At 46.1% G+C, this 18,852-nt stretch overlaps 1 protein-coding gene across 2 annotated transcripts in view; it reads left to right on the top strand.

Moving 5' to 3' along the window:
- Positions 1 to 6,970: 6,970 nt before the first annotated feature.
- The window catches only part of Tcf7l1 (transcription factor 7 like 1), a 159,181-nt gene continuing 147,299 nt past the window's right edge, over positions 6,971 to 18,852 (top strand). The window contains exons 1-3 of one of the 2 annotated variants that reach the window (XM_027429462.2): positions 6,971 to 7,509; positions 7,605 to 7,668; positions 7,894 to 8,021. In XM_027429462.2, the coding sequence (XP_027285263.1) occupies positions 7,267 to 7,509; positions 7,605 to 7,668; positions 7,894 to 8,021 (435 nt within the window). In that variant the 5' untranslated portion in view covers positions 6,971 to 7,266. The remainder of the gene's footprint in view (positions 7,510 to 7,604; positions 7,669 to 7,893; positions 8,022 to 18,852) is intronic. The other variant, XM_027429463.2, reaches the window with a different exon arrangement.

Here is an 18,852-nt window from a genome sequence, read left to right as displayed (position 1 = left end):
GAGTCCTGTGTGCTTCTATGCATGGGGCCAACAATGGATGTTTCCCTCCCTTTCTACCTGTGCCAATCTGATAGGTAAGAAAACGCTATCCTATATTGTTTCAATTTGCATTTCTTCCAAGTTGACAGGTGTGGTAGGCTGACAAACAGCTCACTCCCAAAGATGACAAATCCTGGAGCCTAGGAGTTCAAGATTTGATTCAGCTATGACTCTTAGCTTGGCAGACAGATAAACCTGGGTTAGGGGGGTGGTCCCTAAATTCTATTACGGAGCTCCAGTGTGACCACAGATAACAGAAGTTAGCAATGTGTGTTCCAAAGTTGGAGTGCCAAAGCGGCCCCAGAAGCTAGCAAGAAGGGATAAACTCTCATTGGAACCCTTAGAGGGAGTGTGGTTCTATTAACTCATTCTTTTCTTTTATTCCCCACCCCTCCCCTCCTATCCTTTCCCCTCGGGGTTGAACTCAGGACCTCATATGCTGGCAAGTTCTCTACTATTGAGGTAACTTCTCTCTCTCCCTCTCTCTCTCTCTCTCTCTCAGGGTTTCTCCGTGTAGCCTGGCTGTCCTGGACCTCACAATGTAGACCGGGCTGGCCTCAAACTCTCTCGCTTCTGCCTCTCCTCCCAGATTTGGGCCACCAATAGCTTTAAGTTATATTTAAAACATTTAAAAATATTCTCATGCTGACTTCTAGACTGTGTTTAAAATTTATATTGTCACCAATAGTTCCCTCTTGTAGACAACTCCAGAGGCATTACTTCCCTCTTTCCTAGCTGACTGACTCTATGTAGTCCACTGGGGTTTGAACAAAGGACCTCTACCACTAAGCTACATCTTCATCTTTCATACTTAACTCGTGAGTGAATGAGTGCATGAGGCATGGCCCACAGGTAGAAGCTTAGAGGACCACCGGAAGGGAGTCTGTTCTCTGCTCCCACCATATGGAGGCAGTGTTGTGGAATATTATTTTAAGGTGTGTTACATTTGTTTATGCTGTGGAAGTTTGTTTTAATGATACAAAGATGTGTTGCATTTGTTTAACTCTGTGACGCTGTGTTACTTTGCCTGTCTAAAACACCTGATTGGTCTAATAAAGAGTTGAAAGGCCAATAGAGAGACAGGAGAAAGGATAGGTGGGGCTGGCAGGCAGACGGAATAAACAGGAGAAATCTGGAAAAAGGGAGATCCATGAGCAAGAACAAGGAGAGGAGGACGCTAGGGGCCAGCCAGCCCCCCAGCTACACAGCCTGCCAACCAGTGAGAGTGAAAGTAACATATACAGGAGTGACACATGCCTTAGACCAGGAAGCAGTGTCAGAGAGAGACCAGAGCTTCAGGCTCAGAACAGCATCAATAAGAGCCCTGAATCCCAGCCCAGAAGCAGCTTCAGAAGAAGGCCTGAGCTTCAGGCCCAGAGCAGCAGTGTCAGAGGGAGGTCCCAGCTTCAGTCCCAGGAGCGAGGAGTGATCACAACAGCAGCGCTTTCCAGCAGTAGCTTCCAGAAACTATTGCAAAAAGTTCGTCTGGGAAAGAGCACCTGTGTCCCAGCCAGCATCCACTGCCATTTCTCAGTGGGAGATACTCACTACTACATCAACTGAGCTCAATCTATACCTCCAACAGAAGGAGCGTCCACTGGAGCTGTAGCCCTACTGCACCTCAAGGAGAACCACCTGAGCATTGGGCCCACTTCCACCAGGAGAAGTGTTCACTGGAAGCCCCGCTCTACTTGAGCCTGAAGGAGCCGTCAATGGAGCCACAGCCCCCAACTATACGAATTAGAGAAAGAGAGACCCCCTGAAGCACAAGCTCCACCTATACCAATTAAAGGAAGAGATGCATAGACAAGAAGGTAAGAAGAACACACTCAATGACATAAAGAGCGATACGGCACCACTAGAAACTAGTGGTGCTACAACAGCAAGACCTGAACATCCCAACACAGATGAAGCAGAAGAAAACGACTTAAAAATAACTTTATGAGTATGATTGAGGCCCTTAAAGAGGAAATGAAAAATTCTCTCTCTTTTTTTTTAAAGAAATGGAGGAAAAGACAAACAAAAAATTGGAAGATATCAACAAATCCATTAAAGAAAATAAAGGAAAAGCATTGGGCAAGTGAAGGAAACAATTCAAGACATCTGCAATACAGGCAACAAAGACAACACAAGCCAAGGGAATTCTGGAAATGGAAAATCTGGGTAAATGATCAGGAACCACAGATGCAAGCATAAACAACAGAATACAAAAGATGGAAGAGAGAATTTCAAGCATTAAAGATAACTTGGAGGAAATAGATTCATTGGTCAAAGAAAAATTTAAATCCAACAAATCCTTAATACAAAACATGCAGGAAATCTGGGACACCGTGAAAAAACCGAACCTAAGAATAATAGGGATGGAAGAAGGAGAAGTCCAACTCAAAGGCACAGAAAATATATTTAACAAAATCATAGAAGAAAACCTCCCCAACATAAAGAAAGACATGCCTATGAAAATACAAGAGGCTTACAGAACACTAAATAGACTGGACCAAAAAAGGAAAAAAAAAGAAAAAAGAAAAAAGTCCTCTTGCCACATAATAATCAAAACAATAAACATACAGAATAAAGAAAGAATATTAAGAGCTGCAAAGGAGAAAGGCCAGGTAACATATAATGGCAGACCTATCAGAATTATACCTGACTTCTCAACAGAAACAATGAAAGCCAGAAGGTCCTGGTCAGAGGTTATGCAGACACTAAGGGACCACAGATGCCAGTCCAGACTATCCAGCAAAACTTTCAATAACCATAGATGGAGAAAACAAGATATTCCATGATAAAAACCAAATTAAAACAATACCTATCCACAAACTTAGCTCTACTAAGGGAAAGTACTAGAGGGAAAACACCAGCTCAAGGAAATCACCTACATCTACAAGAACACAGAATTCTACCAGATGTTCAAAGAACATCTAATACCAATACTCCTCAAATTATTCCACACAACAGAAACAGAAGAAACATTGCCATACCTTTTTAATGAGACTACAATTACCCTGACACCCAAACCACACAAAGATACATCTAAGAATTATAGACCAATTTCCCTCATGAACATAGATGCAAAAATATTTAATACAATACTGGCAAACCAAATTCAAGAACATATCAGAAAAATCATCCACCATGACCAAGTAGGGTTTATCCCAGAAATGCAGGGATGGTTCAACAAACAAAAATCTGTCAATGTAATCCATCATATGATCATCTCACTAGATGCTGAAAAAGCCTTTGACAAAATTCAACACCCCTTCATGATAAAGGTCTTGGAGAGATCAGGGATTCAAGGAACATACCTAAACATGATAAAGGCAATATACAGTAACCCAACAGCCAACATCAAACTAAATGGAGAGAAACTCAAAACAATCCCACTGAAATCAGGAACAAAACAAGGCTGTCCACACTCTCCATATCTATTTAACATAGTACCTGAAGTTCTAGCAATAAGACAACAAAAGGAGATCAAAGAGATACAGAGTAGAAAAGAAGTCAAACTCTTGCTGTTTGCTGATGATATGATAGTTTACATAAGTGACCCCAAAAATTCTACCAGAGAACTCCGACAACTGATAAACACCTTCAGTAATGTAGCAAGATACAAGATTAACTCAAAGAAATCAGTAGCCTTCCTATATACAGATGACAAACAGGATGAGAAAAAAAATCAGAGAAACATCACCCTTCACAATAGCCACAGATAACATAAAATATATTGGGGTAACTCTAACCAAACAAGCAAAAAAGACCTGTATGATAAGAACTTCAAGTCTTTAAAGAGAGAAACTAAAGAAGACATCAGAAAATGGAAAAATCTCCCATGCTCTTGAATAGGTAGGATCAACATAGTAAAAATGGCAATCTTGCCAAAAGCAATCTACAGATTTAATGCAATCCCCATCAAAATCCCAACACAATTCTTCACAGACCCTGAAAGAGCAATACTCAACTTCATACGGGGAAAAAAACAAAACAAAACAAAACAAAACAAAAAACAGGATAGCCAAAACAATCCTGTACAATAAAGGATCATTGGGGGGTCATCACCATCATTACAGAGCTATAGTAATGAAAACAACTTGGTATTGGCATAAAAACAGACAGGTGGACCAATGGAATCAAATTGAAGACCCTAATATCAACCTACATATCTTTGAACACCTAATTTTTGACAACAAAGCTAAAAATATAAGCTGGAAAAAAAGAAAATATATTTAACAAATGGTGCTAGTATAACTGGCTGTCATCATGTAGACGAATGCAAATAGATCCTTATCTATCTCCATGCACAAAACTCAAGTCCAAATAGATCGAAGACCTCAATATAAATCCATCCACACTGAACCTCATAGAAGAGAAAGTGGGAAATACATTTTAATGCATAGGCACAGGAGACCACTTCCAAAATAGAGCTCCAGTAGCACAGACTCTGAAAACAACAATTAATAAATGTGACCTCCTGAAACTGAGAAGCTTCTATAAAGCAAAGAACACAGTCAACAAGACAAAAACGGCTCCCTACAGAATGGGAAAAGATCTCCACCAACCCCACGTCTGACAGAGGGCTAATCTTCAAAATATACAAAGAACTCGAGAAACTAGAAATCAAACTACCTAATAATCCAATTAAAAAATGGGGTGCAAATCTAAGCAGAGAATTCTCAACAGAACAATCTCAAATGGCAGAAAAACACTTAAGGAAATGCTCAACATCGTTAGTCATCAGGGAAATGCAAATCAAAACCACTCAGATTCCATCTTACACCAATCAGAATGGTTCATATCAAAAACACCAATGACAGCTTATGCTGGAGAGGATGTGGAGAAAGGGGAACACTCCTCCATTGTTGGTGGGAATGCAAACTTTAACAGCCACTGTGGAAATCAGTTTGGTGATTTTTCAGCATATTAGGAATCAACCTATCTGAAGACCCTGAAATACCACTGTTGGGCATATACCCAAATGAGGAATACTCACACCACAATGACATTTGCTCAACTATGTTCATAGCAACATTATTTGTAATCACCAGATCTTGGAAACAGCCTAGATGTTCCTCAACTGAAGAATGGATAAAGAAAACTTGGTATATTTACACAGTGGAGTACTACTCAGCGGTAAGAAACAATGACATTCTAAAATTCACAGGCAAATGGACTGAACTACAAAAAAACATGCTAAGCGAGGTAACCCAAAACCAGAAAGACAAACATAGTATGTACTCACTCATAAGTGGATACCAGACACAAAACAAAAGGCACCCAGTCTATAATCCATAATCCCAGAGAAGCTTGAACCTTTTTCTAGAAACAGATGGAAGCAGATGCAGAAATCCACAACTAACCAATGGGCCAAGCTCCTGGAGTACAATTGAAGTGAGGGAGGAGTGATATGAACAAAGGAGTCAAAACCATGATGGGGAAACCCACAGAATCAGCTGACCAGAGCTAGTGAGAGATCACTGACTCAGGTCTGACAAATGGGGAACCTGCATAAGACTGAACTAGATGCCCTTAATATAGGTGACAATGGTGTGACTGGGACAATATACGAGGCCACTGGCTGTGGGTTCAAGAGCTAACACTAATGCACAAACTAACTTAGTGGAGCCCATTCTATATGGAGAGATACCTTGCCCAGCCTAGACACAGGGGTGTGAGGGTGGAGAGGTGCCTTGGTCCTGCCTCAACGAGATGATGGGACTTAGTAGACTTCCTAGTGGAGCTCTTACCGTCTCTGTGGAGCAGATTGGGGGGGGGGGAGCGGAAGGAGAGGAGGGAGGGGGAACTGGGATTGGAATGTAAAAATTAAATTAATTTTTAAAAAGATATACGGAAGTAAGAAAAGGGAAAAGCCCAGAGGCAAAAGGTATACAGGGATAATTTAAGAAAGGCAGGCGAGAAACAAACCAAGTTAAGGCCGGGTATTTACAAAAAAGAATAAGCCTCCGTGTCATGATTTGGGAGCTGGGTACAGGGTTCCCAAAAGACAAACAATAAAAAAAACAAGCAACAACAGGACAGGACATGGAACTTAGGTCATAGGGCTTGATGGCAAGCACCTTTACCTGCTGAACCATCTTGTCAGTTCTTGGAAATGCTCTCTCAAGGCTGTTCTTTACCTGTGAAGCTGCTTGGTAATTATTTTATTATGCTTGTTGGCTATCAAGGCAGCTTCATGATCATCTTTGGAAGTTCTAGTTGATAATTTCTCCTTGAAATGAATACAATCAAAATCCCTTTTGAGTCCAAGACAGTCAGTATTGGATTTCACAATTTTTCTACAGCTCTAGAGAAAGCGTGATCATTGGTAGTACCTCACTTAGGACGTGATCAAAAAGAGTTTGAGGCCTGGAATGCGTTGGGACACCACAAGAAAGAGGACAGAAGGCCGCTCAGTTTGTTTCGAGGTATCATAAAATTCTCCAGTCTTTTGCCTTAGGAATCCGGCTGGGTAAAGGGCTGATGGGATCCTGCACTGAGGAACCGCAGGCGGACCGGTTGAGCGGCGGGTCTGCGAGTCCTCGGCTTTCCCGCAGGGGGCAGTGCCGTCTACCAGTGCGGTGGGAGCGGAGTAGGAACCCGCGCGGAGTTCTGGGGGTTGTTTGCAAAGAAAGTTAGATGCGTTGGAGTGAGTGCGAGCCAGACTCTCGGGCTTTGCGGGAGGGCAAGAGAAGGACCTCCCAGGGTACTCATGGGGTTCAGTCGAGGGGATCTGGATAAGTCTGAGGAGTAGGGCGGCTGCCCGAGGAGGGGAGGTGCAGTCCCCGGAAGGTGCAGGCGAGCAGGACGCGAGTGTGAATGCGAGTGTGCGTGCGCGCGCTGCAGTTCTCCCGGTTCCGCGAGGCGCGGGTGTCAGCTTGCAGCCGGGGCTCCTCCCTCCGGCCCCCCTGCCCCGCCGGGCGGTCCCTCCCTCCTTCCCCATCGCCCCTCCCCGGCGGGCCAGGCTCTGGGACGCCCCAGCCGAGCAGGCGGCGGTGGTGGCGGCGGCTAGTTGGGGAACCCTAGGCTCCGTGCTGCGGGACGATCGGGAGCCGAGTGTCTCCTGCCCCAGCTGGGCGGTGTTGGGCCCGCTTCCACGGAGCCACGCCCTGTCAAAACTTTGTCGCTGCAGCGGCCAAAGGATCGGAGCCGGGCCAGCGAACGGGAGGGAGGGGCGCCGGGCCGGGCCAGGCAGGGCGCGGGGCTCCGAGCGCAGCGGCCCCGGCCCGTGGCCCCACCATGCCCCAGCTCGGTGGTGGCCGCGGTGGCGGCGCCGGCGGGGGAGGCGGTGGCTCCGGAGCCGGGGCAACCAGCGGAGGGGACGACCTCGGAGCGAACGACGAGCTGATCCCCTTCCAGGACGAGGGGGGCGAAGAGCAAGAGCCGAGCAGCGACAGCGCTTCGGCGCAGCGGGACCTGGATGAGGTCAAGTCGTCCCTGGTCAACGAATCGGAGAATCAGAGCAGCAGCTCGGACTCGGAGGTAAAGGGATTCCTAGGGTCAGCCCCTCGGGGGACCCGGGACTCGGGTCCCGCTCCCGCTCACCCGAGGCCCTCGCCTTTGTGTCTCCTCCACAGGCGGAGAGGCGCCCGCAGCCCGCCCGGGACGCTTTCCAGAAGCCGCGCGACTATTTCGCTGAAGGTACGTCCCTTCTCCTCCAGTCTGCACTCTCCGGCCCGCAGCGATCAGCGCTACGGGTCCCCATGGCCCCGGGTCGCAGAGCCCCTGCTCTCCTCCCATCTCTGCAGCAGCCACTCTGGGGCTCACTCTAGGGTCACTCGGGTGCCAGATTCCCGCCTGGAGTTCCAAATTGCTGTGCTGTCTGGGGGACCCCTGACCTCACTCCGCTTTGGTTTTTGTCCGCAGTGAGAAGGCCCCAGGACGGCGCTTTCTTTAAGGGACCTGCGTATCCTGGGTACCCTTTCCTGATGATTCCGGACCTGAGCAGCCCGTACCTCTCCAATGGACCCCTATCTCCTGGTGGAGCGCGCACGGTAAGTGTCAATCCAGCTGTGCCCGGACCGGTGGGCGCCGGGCCCTGGGATGCGCCCCCAGGCTCGGCCGTGGTGTGGGGGATGGGACCTCCTGCGCCGATCCTGGGCAGAACTTGTTTGCAGAGTTAAACTCCCCTGTGGCGGCCTAGTATGAGACTGCACTGGCCGGTGCCGGGATGAAAGTAAAGATCTTTTCACTTCTCGCCTTTGGGAGCTCTTGGCCTGGTGGGTCCTCGTTCCAACCTCCCAAATTCCTTGCTGCTTCCATAGGAAAACTTGGATTTGTGCCTACTTTTGGAGGTGGGGGTGGGGGTCTCCCTTTCCTTCCTGGAGACCGGTCAACTTTCCCCTTGGCAAGGGGGAAACTTGGGCAAGGGCCTGGAGGAGCCTGGCTTGAGATGTTGTCCACTGACCTCTGGGTTCTCTGGGCTGTTGTGAGCTGTACAAACTCCTTATTTTGTGTGGATTATTCACGACTCCTGTCCCCACCCCCAATCCTCACACCAGGGTCTCAATTTTTTCTGCAGAACTATGGGTTTTAAACTCCTCTGAGATGGTTTGGAGGGCGAACCAAGGCATTCTTACTTGGCTTTTTCCCCCTTTTGTTGCCGGCTTTTCTCATTTAAAGCGAGCGCTGCGACACTTTAAACCTGTTAATGGGAACGCATTGTGTGCTGTGTGCCTGGCATTTAGAGCGGTGATTAAGCAAATTGACCCGGCCCCAGACAATGTGCAAATGAGGGCGGATTCCTTCACCCCTCTCTAGCTCTGAACTCCCGCCTCTCTTCCCCCGCGGAATGAGGGGGTGCAGTTTGGGGCTGGCAAGGCCTTGGAGCCGCTACTCCACACCCAGGTTTCCTGTGTTGATGATGGGTCGGATGTAGTCTTCTTGGGTGCACACCTTCCTGCCGTGAGGCCGTTTGCGCATCGTCTCAGCCTCCTACAGAGCTTTCCCGGTGTCTGCTAGTCTAGTTCGTTCTCCACGCAAAGCTCATGTAAAAGTTTATCTTAAATATGATTATAATCAAGGGCTGCCAGGGAAGACGTGGGTGCTCATTGGGTTGTTCCTGCTGTCATGTTAGGGTCCCTCCTTGGTGGAGCCGGATGGCCTCCATAGTTGGGGCAGTGTATGTGTTGATATTCACTGGTTGGGGTTGGGGGCAGTTCTGATGGATGAACTGGAAACACACACACACACACACACACACACACACACACAGACACACACACACACAGTTCTGATGGATGAACTGGAAACACACACACACACACACACACACACACACACACACACACACACCCTTGCCCTAGGATGGGGGAAGACCCCCCCCACAGCTTTGGGCCTGCTGCTATTCAGGGCACCAGAAGAAGTCCTTTAGAAAAGTGGATATTGACTTAGGCCTTTGCTTTTGCTCTTTCAAGGTGAAGGTTTCAAGATGTTGGGGGGCTCCCCCTCACCCCATCAACTTGGTCTCTTATGCTTGCAGGTCCAGGAAGTTCCCATATTTTTGTGTGTGTGTATGAGAGAGAGAGAGAGAGAGAGAGAGAGAGAGAGAGAGAGAGAGAGAGAGAGAGAGAGAGAGAGAGTTAGGCTACTTTAGACCCATTTTCTGTTTTCCAATCAGGAGCCACTAATGCCCATATGTCAGCTCTGAGCCAGATGTTAGGAAGTTAAAAGTCACCAGAAACGTCCCAAGTAGGACTAATTTTCCTTTGACTGGAGATTTTCTCCACACACCATTTCTTCTTCTTCTTCTTCTTCTTCTTCTTCTTCTTCTTCTTCTTCTTCTTCTTCTTCTTCTTCTGCTGCTGCTGCTGCTGCTGCTGCTGCTGCTGCTGCTGCTGCTGCTGCTTCTTCTTCTTCTTCTTCTTCTTCTTCTTCTTCTTCTTCTTCTTCTTCTTCTTCTTCTTCTTCTTCTTTTTTATGTGTTTGTGTGTGCATACACATGGATGTTTTTAAAGCTTATGACAGGGTACCTGTGCCGAGGTCCGAACACCTTTGGTGTCTTTCCTTCTGCCATGTGAGTGCCCATGATCCAACTCAGGTCATCAGACTTGGCCAGCCAGTGCCTTTGCCCACAGAGCTATCTCAGCCCACTGAGATAGGAATAGTACCTGACTCCATCTCAGCCCCATGCTGTATCTTATCTGACTTAACAGAAGTTCAGCTCTCTCAGAGTTTTGGAGTTTCTCACATGTCTTTCTGCTCAGTTTTGAAGTTCACTGATGTATTAGGAAAGTTTATTTTTAGTTTTATTCAATCCTTGAGCATCATGGCCAGTAAGCAAAAAGCAGGTTAGCACACTTGTTTGGATGCTATGTCTGCAATTATTATTTTCTTCTTGATAATCATATCAATATAATTAACATGATTTGCATGGGAGGCAAGTGGTCACAGAAAAAATTGGACCTCTGCTGTTTTCCATCGAAAGTGGACAGTCAGGGAATGGTAATACAGGATCTGGTAGGTTGGAAGACTCTTGGAATATATGATTCAGTCCATCTTTTGCTTTCTAGGTCTGCAGAGCTTTGCTGTTTTAAGGCCTATAAGTATTAAAGTAGGGGATCCCATTTCCCTGCTGTTCTGATTTTATGGAAATAACCAAACCTGAAGTCCAAGTGGAGACTGGCTGCAGTGTTTTCCAGTTATTCATGGATCTTAGCCGTTGCAGACGGGAGGCCTAAGCACCCTTCCCCACTGGTATCTTTGCTGCTTGGACAGCAGGAGCCAGCCAGTCTTGTAGCCAAGCTGTCTTTCTCCACGGGTTGTCTCTACTCCCCACTCTGGCTTGTTTGGGATTCTGGGAAACCGTATCTTCCTGAGACTCTTTAGGGGAGAGGTCACCTTACCCTGGGGTAAAGGCCAAGTTTTGAGACAGGGTCTCATTTGATAGTCCTGGCTGGCCTTGAACTTGGATTCTCCTGTGTTAGCTTCTTGATGTGTCACCATAAGTGTGCTTCTCTTTTCCTGGGGAACCTGAAGCTTATGGAGAAGGGACTAAACTGTCACATTCGGTACTATTCCTAGTCCTTGGAAAGGTTGTGAGATAAGGTCTTACTGTCTAGTCCTGGCTGAACTAGAACTGCTATCTAGACTAGGCTGACCCTGAACTTGCAGTGATCTTCTTGCTGACATGCATGCCACCACCCCTGACTACACCTTCATTCTAGAGGAGACTTTGTGCAGGTTTACAAAACCACATAGGTGATGTTGACTACAATTTTGCTAAGAAAGTATAAATTAAGCCAAGCATAGTGACACTTGCCAATAATCCTAGAACACCAAAGATGAAGAGAGCAGGGTCACTGTAAGTTTGAGGGCAGCCTGGGCTACCTAGCAAGAGCCTGTCCCCACAGCAAAAACTGATGAATGAAATAAAGTGGATGTCTAAAAATAGTGTTTAAGGTAAAGAACAGGGTTGGGTGTGGTTCTGCAGGACAGCTTCACACTGACAGAGTTTGTGACTACAATGTGAGTGGTTACCACAGCTCGGAAAGGGGTATGTCTACGAAGAGGTGTTTGGGAGTCACTATCCTGAAGCTCATGTTTTTGTCAGGCTGTGCAGATCACTTCTGTGGCACTGTCCTAGGCTTTAACTGTGTGCTGACTTGTAAGTACTCTCTATATTATGCTTCCTGAGGATCACTTGCCTACGTCCTTGGTGTGCTCCCTCCTGTTCCACCAGTAAGGAGAGGAGGATGTCAGGGGCCAGCCACCCAGCCACCCAAACTACACAGCAATCCATGGAGTAAGAGTAAGATTTACAGAAGTAAGAGAACAGGAAAAGCCTAGAGGCAAAAGGTAGACAGTTTAATTTAACGAAAGCTGGTTCACAACAAGCCAAGCTAAGGCCAGGCACTCATAACTAAGAATAAACCAACGTGTGTGATTGATTTACTTGGAGCTGGGTGGCAGGCCCCTTAAAAAAAGATCCAAAAAAGACTAAAGAGTAAAAAGCCAACAACACACCAGACAAACAGAAATAAGGTTGTTTGGGGGGAATTAATGTAACAACCAAGGAAAACCTTTTCTCTTTTTTTAAAAACAATTCATACACTGTTACATTTTACTTATTAAGTTTTTTGGGGGGGCACATATGCCATATCAGGACAGTGTGGGAGTCAGTTTTCTCCTGCCATGTGGGTTCTGGGGTTCAAACTCAGGTGGCAGGCCCCTTTAAGCACTGAGCCATCTAGCCAACCTAACCCCCCTCTTTTTTTTTTTTTTTGCAGATCAGTCTAAACATGCTGTTTTTGGTAAAATTCTTTTAAGTCATTTCATCTAAATATAACTTCTGTTCCATTTTTGCTAAATATAACTCTTGAGTTTAATGAGGGCTTTTCGAATAGAGTGAGCTTTTGGGAGTGCCCTGTCTGTGTTACTGAAATTTTGGCACTTGGATTGCTGGGGTGACATTTGGTTTCAAACCCTGAGGTAGGACTTGAGTCCTGTCAGTCTTTTCTTTGGGTAGGTGGATCTGGCAGGGAATAGAATATCTGATGACTTGCCTTGGGATAATTTTAGAAACCTATGGCTTAACCTCATTCTCCATTGATCTCATTTCTAGGGCTTCTCAAGGAGAAGGTGGTATATGTGTATATGCACACAGGTACACATCCAGCCATATACACATGTGCACACACATACGTAGCTATTAACAGTATTTCATCCTTAACATGAAACTAACGGAATTGCAATGTTTTGTTTGCTGTTTGTGCATGGTTGTTTTGCCTGCATGCATGTCTGTGCACCATGTGTGTGCCCTCAGATCTCCTAGAACTGGAGTTACAGGTGGTTGTGAGCCTCTATAGGTGCTGGGAATGGAACCCAAGTCTTCTGTAAGAGCAACCAGTCCTCTTAACCTCTTTACAGACTTGAAATGTTAACCAACAAAATTGTGGAATAAAAAAAATCAGCCCACTGGAAATGAGAAGGTTGCACTCATAGTCCTAGTGGAAGGTGACTTTTATTTGCTGCCCTGAGGATACTCAAAATTTGCATGCTTACAATTAATCTGTAACTCCTTGACTTCTCCATCTGATGAGTGCTTATCCTGAGCAGTGCTAAGGGACTGGGGGAAGATAAGATGCATTAGACCAGATCTTTGGCTAAAAGATGCAAAACTTGAGTTAGGAGACTGTAACATTGGCACTTTAAAAGGAAGTCAATGTCAAGAGGCAATAAAATGCGGAAGGGTGTTTTTTAGAATAAGATATTTAGAAAAATTGCTTTAAATTAGGATTTTTCAAGGAAGCTTGTTTTAGTTCAAATTAATTCTTGTTATTATAGAAAAATTTAAGTAGCCATGATGTATTTCCTTATGATCTTCACTCTGATCTTGAGATGGAAGCCAAGGAGGGAATAAAGTCCATAGCTGCAATAGAACATAACTCTGTTCTAGTTGCCTAGAATGAGGCTCATGTTAAGCCTTGAATGCTAAGAAAGAAATCTGTTCTTACTCAGGAGGCAGCAGAGAACCCTCAGAGGTTGCTTAGAATGCTTGAGGTCCTGGGTTTGAGCTCCAGCAACACACAAAATTTATGCCAAAAAACGTGGTGACTCAAACACGTCCTACCACTGCTTGGAAAGAGGATGAGGTAGAAGAGCAGGACCTGGAAGGACCTAGACTCTGGGGGAGACTCACAGGAGCAAGGCAGAGGTGAAATGGCTGGCGCGTAAGAGAACAGGAAAGGTTGCGTTGGAGAGGAGGGGTGAGATACCCGCTGGTATCTCAGCCTGGATGACTTAGGGAATTACTCTAGCAGGTGGGATACTGGCCTTCTATCTTTGCCACCCTGCTGCTGGACAGAAGCTCCACAAATAGTTTGGCAACAGCAGAATTCAAACAGCCTGCGAGAGGCTCTGGTTGGGAGGAACTGTTTGGTGTAGGCAGAACACAGTAGGTTTACAGGGGATATTGTGGGACAAGAGGGGGAGGGACGTGGAAGTAAGGGGGAGGGACGTGGAAGTAAGGGGGAGGGCTGTGGGGAAGGGGGAGGGCTGTGGGGAAGGGGGAGGGATGCACAGAACAGGGAGGGCAGTCACTGAAGGGGACCTCACTGGTGAGGGAGTGTGAGGAACCTGCAAGGAAAAGGGATGGCTGCACCTTCAGCACTTCACTTTAGTTTTCTCTTTTCTTTTCTTTTCTTTTCTTTTCTTTTCTTTTCTTTTCTTTTCTTTCCTTTCCTTTCCTTTCCTTTCCTTTCCTTTTCCTTCCTTCTTTCCTTCCTTCCTTCCTCCCTTCCTTCCTCCCTCTCCCCCCTCTCTCTTAAGACTTATCTTTATTTTTATGTGTATGGATGTTTTCTTGCTTGTATGTAGGTATACCATGTGCACGCCTGGTACCCTGGGAGTCCAGAAGAGGGTGTTGGATCCCTTGGGATTGGAGTGTTTTAAGCCATCCTGTGGGTGCTGGGGATCAATCAAGCCCAGGTCCTCTGAAAGAGCAGCAAGTGCTCTTAACTTCTGGGCCATCTCTCCAGCCCCACAATTTACTTTGTACCTAGGGTTACCTGAAAGATATTCAAGTTTTAGTCAACCCCTTGAAGAACCCTGGCCGTGGAAGGGCAGGGCTGCAGTCTGTAGCCTGTTGAAGAAGAAAGTGTTTTGAGGCTGTGGGGGCAGAGCTTGTTTTAGGGTAGTGTAACAGGATTTAAAATGAATAGAGGAGGAGAAGAGATGCTGCATGGAGGCGAGATCCTTCATCAATGGAAGATGCTCTTTGTAGCATTCCAGTTTTACAGAGTAGTTCACACTGAAGATGATGTAGAAAAATGCAGAAGTGGCCTTAATGACATCAAGGGGAGTCTTGCACTGCGTGGCTAGTTGGACTTTCCTAAAAAGATTTATTTTACTTTTAAATATGTGTATATATGCCTATGAATATTGGTTCTCAAAGAGGTCAGCAGGGTCAGTGCCTCCTACAGCTGGAGTTTTGGGAGGTCGTGAACAATCCAGCATGGGTGCTGGGAACAAAACTTGTCCTCTGCAAGAGCAGCAAGGGCTATTAACCTCTAAGCCATTGTCCCAGCCCCTGGCTGGCCTTTTTATACTCAGTAAAACCAAGGGAGAGTTATCTGCAGGGAGGGTCCTAGAATTCAGTTGACCTGCGTTCTCTCTCTCTCTCTCTCTCTCTCTCTCTCTCTCTCTCTCTCTGTCTCTCTGTCTCTCTCTCTTTCAAAAACTATTTTATTATTATTGTTCCACACAATGCTACAAAATAATCTCTGGAAATTTATCCTAAAGTAAAATGAAAACCTCTATTAATACACTAAATTTTTGTTTTGTTTTGTTGAGACAGGGTTTCTTTGTGTAGCCCTGGCTATCCTAAAACTAGCTCTGTAGACCAGGCTGGCCTCAAACTCACAGAGATCCACCTGCTTCTGTCTCCCAAGTGCTGGGATTATAGGCACGTGCCACCACTGCCCTGCTTACACTAAAATATAAAAATAAATGATCGCGTGTGTGCATGAGATGTTGGGAGTGGAAAGTGTCACAGTGTATATATATGGAGGTCAGAGGACAAACAAGCAAATAATAAATAAATAAACAAACAAACAAACAAACAAAATAGACAAATGCCAGAAACCATTTTGTCCTAACACTTCATCGCTGGCAAATATGTAGCAAAGGGCTGTTCTTGAAAGGGTATAAATGGACTCACCCAATTTGGAAAGCACTTGGCAGTGGCTACTAAAATCTCAGTGTTTTTCATAGTTTCTGACCCTCTAGGAAGTAGGCACTTATTAATCCCATTCTGCGGCTGTGCAAACGGACTTGTAGAGGTCAAGTGTGTCACACAAAGCCACTCTATTGGCCGTTTTGAGCACCAGGATTTGAACTTGGTTGGTTCCAAAGTCCAGAGTAGCTTTTTCCTTTCTCCCATGACTTTTCACAACAAGCCTGGTGTCACTGGCCATCTCTAGGGAAGGGTGCTGGCTTGCTTCTCAGTGCAAAAATTCTGATATGGCTAACAGCTTGGGTGGAGAGGGGTAGACACTCCTCATTCTCACAAACAGGCACTGGGCACATCCCTTGTCTAATCAGCAGTAAGTGTGTGGCTGGAAGCTGTCCAGCCAGGACTTTGCTGCCGAGGGGTCAGTAACCTTTAACCTGCTGCTCAGGGACCTCACCACCTGTGGAAAAAGCCATTATCTACTGACATTTGGAAGCTGGAGACAGCTTTCTCCTTGTTAAATCAGTGAGCGCTGGAAGTGTACACAGGTGTGTCTCCAGTGTGGAAGAGCATTGGAGGAGGAGGCCCATCTGCTCTCCTTGAAGTCTGAATTACAGTATGATTGGCTTAGCAAACCAAACCCTGAGAAACAAGCATGGAACCAGTGTTTCCTTACGGTGCCTTTTTTATCGCTTGACTAAGCCACTTGCTTTCCTTATGCACTATGTCATGTATCTATGACAGACTATTACAGCACCGTCCTGGATACTTACACAGTGATTATTTTAGGAACTGCTGAAGAGGTATGCATGTCTGTGTGTGCGCGTGTGTTATGGTTTGAAATTAGAATTTACAAAGTTAAAAAGAAATTACGACGTTCCATATTTTTAAAGGTTTATTTTATCTGTGTGTGTGCACCTAAGTGAATCTATTATACCATGTGTACAGGTGCCAGAGGAGGCCAGGAGGAGGATTTTAGGATTTTCTAGAAGTCTCAGTTGTGATCTGTTGGGTGTTGATAGTGGATCTGGAGCTTGGATCCTCTGGAAGAGCAGGAAGAGTGCTGTTGAGCACTGAGAGTGTCTCCAGCTTCCAATAGTCAGCATCTTTTGCCTCTTTCCAAACTGCCCACTGTGTGGTCTCCTGAAAGCCATGTGGCCAGGGGAAGGCCTTTGAGTTACTGTTGATAGAAGCTGGGGTTCCCTTATGAGCTGAAGACCTGACTCACCAAATCTGTTTGTTTTTATTTTTCCAAACAGAGTTTCCATGGGTAGCCCTGGCTGGCCTGTAAGCTCTGTAGACCAGGCTGGCCTTGAACTCAGAGATCTGCTTGCCTCTGCCTCCTGAGTACTAGGATCAAAGGTGTGCGCCACCATGCCCAGAATCTTAGTGAGATTATCTTCGATCCCTCAAGGTGAATGGGGCTAGGGTTTATACAAATAAGCTCAGGAAATGTGAGGAAAGCTAGGAAACAGAGGCAGGGGGATCTCTGAATTCAAGGCCACCCATGGCTACACACACACACACACACACACACACACACACACACACACACACACACACACACACACACACACACACACACACTCACACACACACACACACACATCACACACACACACACACACACACTCACACACACACACACACACACACACACACACACACACACACACACACGCAGAGACAGAGACAGAGACAGAGAAGAGGCAGATCTGATCTGAAGCTGAGAAAGAAAAACACAAGAAGTAGGAATGAGCAGTGTGCAAGTCAGATCAATTTACAAGCCCAGATTTGTTAGCCATAGTGAGTAAGCTCAGGCGATTATTGACCTGCCTAAAGCAAACAGAAGTGAATGAATGATAGACACAAGACTGGGATCAGGTGTGCTCACTGGAATGTGACCCTCTACCACAGGGAGCCATACCCCAAAGACAGTGCACCACAAAATCCTTGTGTATTTAAAATGCAGCACCTACACATGCTAAGTGATTTTTTTGATACATTTGGCAACACAAATATTTAAACATCAGGGTTAAAAAAAAGTGGCTCTGTAGGTGCCTGCAGCTTTCCAGAGATCTGTTCGAACTCTTCCCACAGTGAACTCCTGTGGGTCTGATATGATAATCTCCCTGCTATCCGCCAGGAAGCTGTGAAGCCCCAGAGCCCTGAAGGTAGTAGAGCCTTGGGGGCGGGGGAAAGAATCTGGTTCCCTGGAGGCTGCAGTTTTCCACAAGGAAAAGTCAACCAAAAAATAAGTGTGAAAACACCATGTGGAGCAAGAGTTAAATAAATGGTTTATGCAAGCAAAGCATCCTTTCTCTGCAGTGGCATTTCAATCCCGTTCATTGACTGACTCAAACTCACAGAGATCCACCTGCCTCTGCCTCCCGAGGCAGGCCACTGCTCACTTGGTCACTTTTAGTGCCTGGAGTGGTTAGAGCCTTCAAGCAGGTCCATTTACAGCCCCAGAGGTGGTGCTAATTGCTGCCTTAGTCTTTCTTGATTCTGTGCTCTGTACTCTTTAATCTGCCTACATCTGTTGGCCTAGTCTGTTGCCTACTTCCTACTTTGGATCAGCCTTACTTTCTTGCATCTGTGAGCATTCTTGTGTTTTATAAATTGGATGTGATCACACTTTCTTTCTTTCTTTTCTTAGTTTTTCAGTATCACTGTGTAACAGCCCAGACTGTCCTGAAACTTGCTTTGTAGACCAGGCTGGCCTGCAACTCAAACTCACAAGGATCCACCTGCCTCTGCCTACTGAGTACCGGGACTAAAAGTGTGCGCCACCACCCCACCACCCCCAGCCTGTGGTTTCCAATTATCTTCTTGGACTGCTTTCTAGTTGGAGTAATGCAGAGGACAGCTATGGTGGCTGTGTTACGGTCTTTGAGGTGAAAACACATGGCATTTTTATTAATGTTTTCCAGTCTCAGTGTTTGTGTTGTGATATGCTCGGCAGGGACAGACCATCCTGTCACAGCTTTGCAGTGGGAGAGGCTCATCCTCACAAAGGGGTTCCCAGATAACATCAGCGAGCAAGGAGAGGGGGCTAAGATAGAGACTCAAGCCTCCAATCCCAGCCTATCTACAAGCTAGATGACCGAAGCTGGATCCACAAAACCCAAGGAAAAAGCCTGAGGCAACAGTAT

This window comes from Cricetulus griseus, chromosome 8 (genome assembly GCF_003668045.3).
Source record: "Cricetulus griseus strain 17A/GY chromosome 8, alternate assembly CriGri-PICRH-1.0, whole genome shotgun sequence".
In the NCBI taxonomy this organism is placed as follows: Eukaryota; Metazoa; Chordata; class Mammalia; order Rodentia; family Cricetidae; genus Cricetulus; species Cricetulus griseus.
Note: the sequence above shows the minus strand (reverse complement) of the source record. Positions and strands in the feature narration are given on the sequence as shown.